Source organism: Eriocheir sinensis, chromosome 21, assembly GCF_024679095.1.
Source record: "Eriocheir sinensis breed Jianghai 21 chromosome 21, ASM2467909v1, whole genome shotgun sequence".
NCBI classification, from domain to species: Eukaryota; Metazoa; Arthropoda; class Malacostraca; order Decapoda; family Varunidae; genus Eriocheir; species Eriocheir sinensis.
This window is the reverse complement of record NC_066529.1, coordinates 12426379-12438804: the sequence shown is the minus strand read 5'-3', so window position 1 is coordinate 12438804 and position 12426 is coordinate 12426379. Positions and strand designations below refer to the sequence as shown.

Sequence of the window (12426 nt, the reverse complement as noted above, 5' to 3'; positions counted from 1 at the left end):
AGTTAAGCCATCCACCGCAATTTAACGTTCCTCATTGCCGTGTACCGTCAACAAGGTAACCAGTCGTGCGGCCTAGATGGAAAACCAGCACGTACACTACAGCCTCTTCGTCCCGTCCTTCCCACGTCATACAACCCTTCATAAACCCTAACCTTATATACCCGGCCTACAAAGTCAACAATACCACAATCAAGGCAACAACTCGTGAGGCCTAAAGAGAAGACCGGCACGCATACACACTGCAGCATCTTCGTCCCGTCCTTCCCACGTCAAACAACTCCCGCTCTGGACCGCAATAATGACGCGCTAATTACGGCGTGGGAAGGGAGGTGGGTGAGTGAGCACGACCGCCACCAGTGCAGTGTAGAGACCTTCACGTGTATCACCCTCACACACGCGATCACGTACGCTCCCTGTATGTTCTAGCTTGTCGTGCATGTTATTATTTTATTTATTTATTTTTATTTTTTTTTATTTACTTTTTTTTTTGTGTGTGTGTGATTAGTTTTCCGTTGTTGTTTTGTTATATGAGTCGCCTTGAAATTTTAAAGTTAATAACATATAGTGAGGATCATATTGTTGTTTTTTTGTTTTTGTTTTGGTTACATTTTGTTTTTCTTAAGGCTCGTCGTGAAGATTTTGGAGGTAATAATGTACACTTTGGATTAAGCATGCTCCCTTTTTGTACTAAGTTTTGCCTCTTTGGGGGGTCGCGTCAAATCTTTTCGCATTTTTTGTCACTTCTACTTATCTCTTTCTTAATGTTTTACTTATTTGTCTCACTTCTACTTGTACTGAAAAGATCTTGCTGTGTGTTTATCAGTCTGCAGTTTCTATTTTTATTTTTATTTTTATATAGCTTTTTTTGGGGGGGTGGGAGAGGGTTGCTACTCTTTTTTATACCTTCCTACATTTGGACCACTTCTACTTGCACTGAAAAGATCTCGCTGTGTGTTTATCAGTCTGCAGTTTCTCTTTTTTTATATAGCTTTTTTTTTGTGGGGGGGGGAGGGTTGCAACTCTCTTTTTTATACCTTCCTACATTTGGACCACTTCTACTTACACCGAAAAGATCTCGCTGTGTGTCTATCAGTCTGTGTGCGCAAGAGATATTCACGAGGCGAGATCCTGCCGGAGGTGGATCAGACTCCCTCCTGACGCCGCCTTCCTTGTGTGGGTGACTCATGGCCGACCTTTTCTGTGTGGGCTGGGGGGGGGGGGGGGTGAAGTGTAGGTGTGGCATTTGATACAGAATGTGTGGGGGGTGGGAGAGAGAGAGAGAGAGAGAGAGAGAGAGAGAGAGAGAGAGAGAGAGAGAGAGAGAGAGAGAGAGAGAGAGAGATAGTTATACAAGAAACGCTTTGTCAGGCAGGATTCGATGTATGATGACTCTCCATTTACTTAACGAGCGGGACTCCACGACACAGATGAGACTCGCGTCCTCACTTGATACCTGATGAAGGCCGCAAGACGCTGGAAGTAACTGGCGAGTGTTAGATTCTTATTATCAAACGTTTCGGACTCCTGCATCGACCGTTTTTGGAGGTCACAGAGGAGATACGTCGGGATATCATGAGTGTTTTTGCCCGTTCAAGAAACCACCTATGAAAAACTTGGAAAGTTTCGTTTAGTCGGCGCAACATCTGTGGTCATATGCCGGAGAGACAGGAGGGGGAAGGAATTATAGGAGAAGGGAACAGATCCCAGGAGACGGGACACAACCCCCGATTAATACCTGGTACCCATTCACTGCTGGGTGGACAGGGGCGCAGGGTATCGGAAAAGACGCCCAAATTTTTCCACTCCGCCCTGGACCACCCATGGAAACCCCTTCAACTTCTACGAGACTTTTAAAATAGATGAACTAAGGTTTCGAAGAGTTTGATTATATTGTCTCAGTGTGTGTACTCTAGACTGAACTGCATGTGGACCGTAAACTTAGCGATGGACTGTGGACCGAGGTTTGGACTGAGCTATGGAATGGGCGTGAACTGAAGCTTTCCGCATCACGGTGTTGAGAGTCATGCAACAGAAGACCTCGCCCACTTAGCCATGCATGGACGTATCTCTGACATAAGAACTGCAACTTTTCCACACATTTTACGAGCATGACATCACAGTAGAGTCCGTGAACTGTATATATTTATCTTTACTTCCATTTAAGTTCGCATCTAGATTATTAAAATTGTTCATGCTGGAAAGATGTAAATGATTCTCTTCTCTGTATTTTACTTTAAACACACATTATATATATTTATCATGTGACTTTTTATCAGTTAGAGCATATACCGTTTCTTGCGCAATATACATGAGAAATATTGTCCGCGAAGTTCAGGAAAAAAAAGTTAAAAAGAGAAAAGGATGGAAAAGAAAAAAAGAAAAAAAATGTGCACAGGAAGTTGACACAATAACAATGTCCCGCCCAGTGGCCAAAACACCAGTACAGAGGAAAGCACGCGAGCTGTGTGTGTAATTCACCACGGGTTAATCACGAGCTGAACTCGTCCTCGCCAGCAAGTATACCTTTCCGACATGAGCAAGGCTCACTCTGGGTACTACCAGGACCTTCACACACCACACACCCCATCCCCCTTGCTGGAGCAGGGACAGTAACCACTCCTTGTCAGTGGAAAAATTCCGGCCTAAGCGGGGCTCGAACCTCCGCCTGCCAGGCCGCGTAACCTGGCAGCGCAGAGCTTTAACCACTGAGCTACTGGAGCAGTGTGTGTGTGTGTGTGTGTGTGTGTGTGTGTGTGTGTGTGTGTGTGTGTGTGTGTGTGTGTGTGTGTGTGTGTGTGTGTGTGTGTGTGTGTGTGTGTGTGTGTGTGTGTGTGTGTGTGTGTGTGTGTGTGTGTGTGTGTGTGTGTGTGTGTGTGTGTGTGTGTGTGTGTGTGTGTGTGTGTGTGTGTGTGTGTGTGTGTGTGTGTGTGTGTGTGTGTGTGTGTGTGTGTGTGTGTGTGTGTGTGTGTGTGTGTGTGTGTGTGTGTGTGTGTGTGTGTGATGTGACCACGCGCCGGTGTACGATCTGCAGGGACCAGGCGATGGATAAATAGCTAGATAGATAGATATAAACAGATAGATAAATAGGTAGATAGATAGATGTAAGCAGATAGTTAGATAGATAGATAGATAAATTAGTAAGTAGATCGAGAGAGAAAAAAAAAAGAGAATATTTAAAAGGGATCAATGATTATGTTTGCTTTGAATAATTAGCATCAGAGGAGCTCGTTGTGATGTAATTATGCTCATACACACGGTTGTTGAGATGATTAAGTCGTGGTCTGTGTGGCTATATATATATATATATATATATATATATATATATATATATATATATATATATATATATATATATATATATATATATATATATATATATATATATATATATCTGATGCAGCAATCTTATTCACTATTCCCTATCAAATTAAACAGATGAGGAACGCGGAGATTTCTATTTAGTTGAAAACATTATACCTCCTCCATTTGTGTTTTGTTGCTACTTGACAACTATATCAGCGACGGTTGGAAAGAGTTACCGTTGTGTGGAGACAGAAGAAAGATTTTTAAAACCTTACATTAGTATTAACAGCTGTGTGGCTATTCCGGTTTTTCAATTCCACTTTTGGGACGGAGTTGGGTTGAAGTGTTGATTTTTCCCAGAGTTAAGTCGACATAATATAAACTCAGTCGTAAAAAGTCATATAAAAAAAAAATCGTATAACTTCAGTCGCAAAAAGTCTCATAAAAAAATCAACAAAACCATCTCACCACGCCCTGAAAAAAGGGTCAAAAGAAGAAAAATCGCCCACATTATTATTGACGAAGACTAATAGGACGCTTAAAAAATCAGGCAAGAGAGAGACCGCGAGGAGTGAGCGAGGCAAGACCGAGACGAGAAGGCGCTGAGGCGGAGCGGAGGAGGAAGGGCTCAAGCTGCAGACAGTGAAAGTATCTTCGAGGTGGAGGTCGATTGCGCCAACACAGGAAGCCTTCGCCACAGCTTCTTGCCCACGCTCACACGAAGAATATATATATATATATATATATATATATATATATATATATATATATATATATATATATATATATATATATGATGCAGCAATCTTATTCACTATTTCCTATCAAATTAAACAGATGAGGAACGCGGAGATTTCTATTTAGTTGAAAACATTATACCTCCTCCATTTGTGTTTTGTTGCTACTTGACAACTATATCAGCGACGGGTGGAAAGAGTTACCGTTGTGTGGAGACAGAAGAAAGATTTTTAAAACCTTACATTAGTATTAACAGCTGTGTGGCTATTCCGGTTTTTCAATTCCACTTTTGGGACGGAGTTGGGTTGAAGTGTTGATTTTTCCCAGAGTTAAGTCGACATAATATAAACTCAGTCGTAAAAAGTCATATAAAAAAATAAAAATCGTATAACTTCTCAGTCGCAAAAAGTCTCATAAAAAAATCAACAAAACCATCTCACCACGCCCTGAAAAAAGGGTCAAAAGAAGAAAAATCGCCCACATTATTATTGACGAAGACTAATAGGACGCTTAAAAAATCAGGCAAGAGAGAGACCGCGAGGAGTGAGCGAGGCAAGACCGAGACGAGAAGGCGCTGAGGCGGAGCGGAGGAGGAAGGGCTCAAGCTGCAGACAGTGAAAGTATCTTCGAGGTGGAGGTCGATTGCGCCAACACAGGAAGCCTTCGCCACAGCTTCTTGCCCACGCTCACACGAAGAAAAGTAAAAAAAAGTACATCATTTCGTCACTCGCGCGACCTATGACGCCAGAGAAAAAAAATCGGGATTGTTCGTCGGTCAGCCTGCATAGTTTATAAACGAAGAAGAAAATGTTCGGTGGCTGACCTTTGTTTACTGTTATTTACCAAGTTGTTTACGGTCAGTGTGTCGGTACTGTTATAAACGTGGGAAGGTTCAGCAGTGAGCCTTTGTACCGTTAATAGCACTGGAGGCGTGTACGCTTATGTACTCAACTAACCATTCTCAGACGCTTTCGGCTTTCACATCATATTCTCAAAAGCCACAAAGAGAATTAGACGGGTTCTCATGAGGGTTTTTTTCCCATTCATGATGCAGAAACCTTGTCAAACTATCACTAGGCTCATAAAACTACCCATAAACGTACCTACAACCTATACGGAAGCCTTTTCAAATGTGAGTATGTAAGCTCCGGCCGTACTAAGTTGGCTAAGGTCAGTCTTGGACTCTTGGTACAGTTATTCCCTGGAGTTCATGGTCGAAGAGTAACCTTCTGGATGGAGGACAACTTTCGCTTAACGGGGCCGAGTTGTCGCTAGGCCCGAGGCGGAAGTGGAGCGGCGGGTGTATGGCGGGAAGGATCAAAGGGGTTACCTGTACCGCTCTTACGGGAGTCTCGTCACCCAGAGACCACATGAGTCAAGGGCGCCCACATGCCTCCCGTAGTGAGGAAACAAGACCGGCGCGGCGACGGGGACACAAGGGAAGCTGGACAAAGACGCGGAACAGAGGGAATTTGCAAGGAGAAAAGTGAAAGTTTTACTGTGCGTGACACTGAAATGCAAATCCGTAACACTCGCACCAGTTTGTCATAACCACGTAGTTGTAAGGCGCTGTGTGTGTTAGTGATGAAGAAGTAGGTTAGAGGAGGAGGAGAAAGAGAAGGAAGAATGGGTAGGGGAAGTAATGGGAGTATCATACGGTAAAATATAAATAAGCACCAACTGTGTACATAATTTCGTAACTGTCGTATATTGAAGGTTTAATTAATGGAGTGATTATGAAGGAGAGGAAGTAAATTAGGAGGAGGAAGAGGAGGAAGAGAAGGGAAAGTCACGGAACCAATACAATGAAATGCGTAGTAGTAACATTACAATGCATTTTACAATCAGTGAGTTGCCTCGTCTTGTGAGAAAATACGATGAAGAGAAAGGATGGAGGTGGGGTAAGGCGAGGCGGAGAAGGTAATGAGAGTATAACAATGAGGCTGAGAGTAATGACGATGACTGAAATGCTGCTATGATGAATGGACGTGACTGTGAGCTGCGGGTGACAGGTGTAATTAGCCAGGTGATTTATAACAAGGCTGAGGATGCATGTGGGCGCGCTACAGGCAGGCGGCAAGGCGGGTCACACAGAAGATTGAGCAATGTTGATCGTAGCCTCGGTGACCCAAGCACCGTGGCGTGATATAAAGTTGATAAAGAGTTTAGTGTTGCCTAGATCGATGTCGCTGGATGTGTCTCCTCCGCGGCCCTTGCTGAACTTATGAGGCCATTGTCAGTACAACGCTCCTGTGCCTCGGCGGCGTGAGGAATGTTAGGTCGTGTGGGCATAATAGAGTTAATTGTTGCAGATAAATCGAACGCTGTTCATTCGCTCAGCAAGATTACTTTATTCTTAATGCCCGATGAAAGTTTATGGAAGTAACGTCTTGGCTGTTCTTTGTTTTTATAAGTGTTATTTTCCTCAATATTATTCGTTACTTTCACCTCTTCCAATTTCGTGAAACTGAATATTGATTCGGATTACCTCGCCTGACGGAATACCTTTTTTTGTGTGAATTATGTAACTATGTGTGTGTAATTCACCACGGCCTGATCACGAGTTGGACTCGCAATCGCCATGCACCAAGTACCCTCCTGACACGAGCAAGCCCATTCTCATTATAGTCGATATATGGGTACTGTAAGGATCCTCACACACCACACACCCCATCCCCCTTGCTTAAGAGAGGAGAGTAACCACTCCTGGTCAATGGAAACAATCCGTCCTGAGCGGGGCTCGAACCGCCCCTGTCATGCCGTGAAGCCTTGCAGCGCAGCGCTCTAACCGATTGAGCTACCGGAGTGTGTGTGTGTGTGTGTGTGTGTGTGTGTGTGTGTGTGTGTGTGTGTGTGTGTGTGTGTGTGTGTGTGTGTGTGTGTGTGTGTGTGTGTGTGTGTGTGTGTGTGTGTGTGTGTGTGTGTGTGTGTGTGTGTGTCGAAAATAAAGTAGTAGTAGTAGTAGTAGTAGTAGTAGTAGTAGTAGTAGTAGTAGTAGTAGTAGTAGTAGTAGAAGTAGGAGTATTAGTAGTATAGATATTGTTGTTGTTGTTGTTGTTGTCGTCGTAATAGTAGAAGGAGGACGAGGACAAAGAGAACAAGAACATGAATAACAAAACCAAGAATATGTAGCAAGAACAAGAAGAATAGGAGTAACAATGACGAAACAAGAACGAATGAGTAAGAATGAAAAACAACAAAATAACAACAAAAACAAATGCGGCAAAATCATGAACGACGCTAATGGTAACGAGACAGTCGAAATTTAATGAAGATGATGATGATAACTGGAGCTATTTTCTGAGGTCATACTTCTTGAGAGGGAGAAAAAGAAAAAAAAATACCTTTGACAAATACCCTCAATCGAGCAGACAGTCTTGGGCACCATCATCATTACCACCACCACTACCACCACCATCACCACCACCACCATCATTATTACCACCACCACCACCACCACCACCACCACCACCACCACCACCACCACCACCATCATCACCATCACCACCACCATCATCACCATCACCACCACCACAATGATCATCACCACCACCATTATTACCACCACCACCACCATCATCACCACCACCACCACCACCATCATCACCATCACCACCACCACAATCATCATCACCACCACCATCATTATTACCACCACCACCATCACCACCACCACCACTACCACCACCACCATCACCACCACCACCACCACCACCACCACCACCACTACCACCAATAGCATCACCACTACCATCACCACCACCACCACAGTCATCATCACCACCACCACCATCATCATCACCGCCACTACCACCACCACCACCACCACCAATTTGCATGTGACCCCTCCCCCATCCCCCAGCCTTCTCCTTTTCTTCTATTTTTACTGTTCTTATTCTTTCTTATTACTACTATATTTGCTGGCCTCCGTTCTTTCCCAGTTTTCTCTTTTTTTTTTTTTTTTTTTTTTTTTGCTCATTATTTCATGTTTCCTCTCTTCTAACTTATTTTTAATGCCTTAATTCTACTTAAACGCAGCGCCGTACTTCCATTCACCCTGTTTCATTTCATATAGGAAGGTAATTTTGTTTCCTATTTTTTTTTTTTTTTCGGATTCCCAACCACTCGCGACAAAAAACACCTCCATCCTCTTTTAACTTTTTTTCTTTATTATCTGCAACACCTAAGGCATCTTTCAAGACGCGTTGGAAGGTAATCATTCCTTTAACGTAATGTTAGCTAGTTCCGTTCCTTGGAGACCAAGTAACACCGCTGCTTATAATGTGATTGAGCGCCATCTACTTCAAGGCGTTCGATAGTTTTCGGTTCTCGTGAGTCTGAGTCTGGATCTAACCGGTCGCCTCCCAGGTGCCGGAGGAGCGGCCGGGAACCAGGTAGTGTGTCATTCCAAGGTCGTCACCCCTGCAGTGGGAGCGTTCCCGTTGAGAGACCATCAAGAACACGCACACGCACACGCACACACACACACACACACACACACACACACACACACACACACACACACACACACACACACACACACACACACGTCCTTTTCTTTTTAACAGGATGAAGGCAAAGGCTATCATTTTTTATATGGCTGCCTTGAGGGGTCTCTTGGGCTACCCCAGCCCGTTAATGGCACAGGCGGATTTTATTTATAGTGATTGCCGAAATATGACTCTTGCTTGGTCCATGCTGCCCCCCGGTGCACCACTTGACCGAAGCAAGGCCATCTAGCTCTAGAAGGCCTTGACCGAAGTCGCTGAGGTTAGGGTTGACTGAAGATCTGGGCAGCATGTGGGTTGTAATCTTCCGCCACCCGGCAATGGTTGAACACTGTCAGCGTGTATCGATAGGACTTGAACCTAGGTCCCCGCGAGCTCTCCACGCCAGTACACTGACCAATCGACCACCGCCTTCCTATGCTTATCATTAGTGTCCCTCCCGCCTTTTGCAGTTCAACCACTTGTTCCAATTTTTTTTCTTTTTTTTTTAGTAGAGGAAACAGCTCCTGCGCAAGAAGAAAAGGAAGACAAAAAGGCCCTAAACAACAACAAAAACAAAAACAATGTTGTCGCGTCCTTTACTATATTCCACAGTCATTTTCATTCCTCTCCTTTTTCTCTGAACTTACTTGATAAATGTCTTTCCCGTTTCGCCGCGCCCTGCACAATTCTGTACTTAATGGCACTCGTTTTTTTTCTGTCCATCAATCTACTGCAAAAGTCAAGCGCAATCGAAACTTTTACCTTCATCACTCACCGCTTTCTGCCGCCTCTCCGTCTTCTTCTTACTATTTAATTCCTGTAGCCTTCCTGCGAGAGGACTGGCAAGAAATCTGTGGAGCTAGAGTGACCAGTGCTTGTTTATCTGGCACTTTCCAGTTGTTATTTTTTTGGGGTGGGGTTAATTAATCGTGGTTTTCTTTTTATCATTTTTTTGTAAGTCTCCTTCGACCTTTCTTTTTCACAAAGGAAGAATTTATCTTTTGCAGGAGTGTCATTTTCGTGTGTTTTTTAGCTCATGGTCGATGTTATTGTATTGCATAAGAAATGACAGATACATAAATAAGTCAATAGATAAATAAATAAAGAGAAAGCAAATACAAAAAGATAGGGCAAAAATAAGCACACACACACACACACACACACACACACACACACACACACACACACACACACACACACACACACACACACACCAGGGGAGCGTGTCATACCCTCATAGTGCTCCTTTACGGCTGTGTCATGTTCACCCACTTCGGGCACAGACACAGGAATGCAAAGAAAATACGAGCGACAAAAAAAAGGTGACGACCAAAAAAAAAAAAAAAAAAAAAAAGAGAAAAGAAACTGCGACAAGAAAGCTAACCCCAAAAAAATCTAAGTAGAATAAGTAAGTAGAGTAAAGTGGAGCAAGAAGAGTGAAGAGAGTAAGTAAAATAAATAGTAGCAGAAGAAATAATAAAAAAGGTGGTGCCGGAGGGAACGGTAACTAAGCAGCGATAACACGAATGCCGTTTACCTGACACACGACGCCGAGGCTTCTTCAGGTAATGCGTGCGTATGTCTATAATCATGCGTCCCGGCGGAGCATAAACGAAGTGGCAGTAGTGGAGTGGCTGTAGTAGTAGTAGTAGTAGTAGTAGTAGTATACTGGTATTGGTAGTAAATGTTGGGAGTGCTCACCCCTTCGTTATTTTGATGGCGTGTGATGGGCGTGTAATAATAAACACCTAACTTTATCGTAAACATGTGCACGTAATATTGTAGCGTAAGATCTACCCATGGCCAGAAATAATAGACACCTAACTTTATCGTAAACATGTGCACGTAATATTGCAACGTAAGATCTACCCATGGCCGGAAAAAAAAATCATATTGTTATCTCTCTCTGGCAATAGTTATGAGCAAGAAATCAGAAAATACAATGTGTTAAGTGTGATATTCTGATAGCGTTGGTGCACGAGTGACTGGAGTTTCGGGGAGGGGAGAGAGGAGCGACGGTGGTGGTGGATATGGTGGTGGTGATGGTGAGTGTATATAAGCAATTCCACAGACTGAGAGTTATGTCAGTGTCTATGGTCTCGTAAAATCTTAAAGGAAAACGTGGCTCACAATATTTTCAGGTGGCAAAGGTGGTCATCAATGAAAGAGTAAAAAAGGGCAATGTCATGCGTAGAGAATGGATGAAGAGTGAAGATGACAGGTGGGCGGTGAGGCAGAAGAAACTTGTCACGTGGAAAGAGAGACGCAGCTGGTGAAGTGGAGCAAGGTCAAACAAAACAGACACGTGGAATGTACAAGTAAGGAGAAACGCGTATGAGAAAGTGAAGGGAGGGAAACCACTCACGAGATAATTAATGACGGAATGACGCGATAAAGAGTATTAATATCAGGGAACTCCTATTTAAGTGATTTTTTTTTTCATTTGTGGAGTGTCGCAAAGAAAAAAAAATCGGTAAGGAATGAAAGAGATAAGGGAGTGTTGAAGAGAGGGCGTAGAAAGATATGAAGATTGTTACTGATAGGGGAACGTGGCTGAAAGGGAGGGTACTTGGCAGACAGTGACAAGTTTCAAGGTTACAAGTTACAAGGTCAAGGGAACGTCACTTAAAGAAAAAAGGCATCGAAAAGGTTAAGAGCAAAGGAAGTAATTCAGTGTATACAGCGTGCTAATTATAAAAAGAGGGCTGTTGTTCGATTTAAACTGAAGGAAACTTAACAAACATTGGCTTAGTAGTGGGAGTGTCAGTTTAAATAAGGAGAGAGCAAGGTTTTGACAAGGAGTGACGGAGTAGGGGAGCCAGGGGAGGGGGTCTCATAGAAAGAAAGGAAATTTGACGGGACTTTTATTTTCTTTATTTTTGCCCTTAAGCTATAAAAAAATGACGATAGCGGGAGTGGTACCAAGTATGACGGAGTGGGGGAAGGAGGGAATAATTTAAAGAGGAAGTCAGATATGGCAGGTAATGACAGAATAGAGGAAGTGGCAATAAGCAAAAAAAGAAGAAAAAAAGTGCCTATCTCACCAGGGGGCGGCAAAAAAGAGAAGAGAAAAGAAAGGAAGAGGAGACGTAAAGAAATTTAGAAGCTCAAAAGACCCAGACCGAGAAAGACCACAGACCCAGAAAAGGCTACATCAGGGAGTGACGTTACAAAGGCAAGACTCCCGACCGACAACTCAGCTCAGCACCACTTACCTTCCTGAGGCAGACGCGGATAAGCATATGCGCCACGAACACGCCCGCCGTCGCCGTGGCCACCGTCACCGCCAGGCCGCGCCACGTGCCGAACATGTACCCAGCCGAGATGTTCACCACTATGTACCCCCACATGAGCGGCTGCCGGGGCGGGGCGGGGCGGGAAGGGAACCGTGAGAAAGTATGAGCGAATAAGTGTAAAAAGATACGGCTGCATAAGTTCATGTGTGGCATATCAACTTTTGTGATTATACGTAAACACTGCTACATACATACACACATACATACATACATACATACATACATACACACATACATACATACATACATACATACATACAAGGTGGGAGACCGTGAGGGATGAGAATGAATAAGTAAAGCTAAAATAGCGTCTAGATGGTGGAATTCATGAATATATATCCTCTTAAATTTCATCTATGTTAATAATATACTGTGTACTCTTTTAAAACTATTTGATATATACGAGGAGCCCGGGGACGTGAAGAAATGTAAACGTGTCTAAAGTCAAACTGAAATTCCAGAAATTCATCTACACATGGCCACCCAAAGAGTTTATGCGCAAGATTTTGTGTATACTCGAGTGACATCAGAGTGCTTTTCTCTGTAAACTAAGCGCACGATCACTACACCAGAACCCAAACAGACTTACTTTACTTCTT

The 12426-nt window shown here is 43.5% G+C and overlaps 2 protein-coding genes across 2 annotated transcripts in view; one reads left to right on the top strand and one right to left on the bottom strand.

Moving 5' to 3' along the window:
• The window catches only part of LOC127001692 (CDK-activating kinase assembly factor MAT1-like), a 53054-nt gene that overhangs the window by 20064 nt on the left and 20564 nt on the right, over positions 1-12426 (top strand). The window lies entirely within an intron of this gene.
• Positions 1-12426, bottom strand: part of LOC127001443 (transmembrane protein 64-like) — a 32928-nt gene that overhangs the window by 17835 nt on the left and 2667 nt on the right. The window contains exon 3 of the mRNA XM_050865971.1: positions 11747-11887. Coding sequence (XP_050721928.1) covers positions 11747-11887 — 141 coding nt within the window. The remainder of the gene's footprint in view (positions 1-11746; positions 11888-12426) is intronic.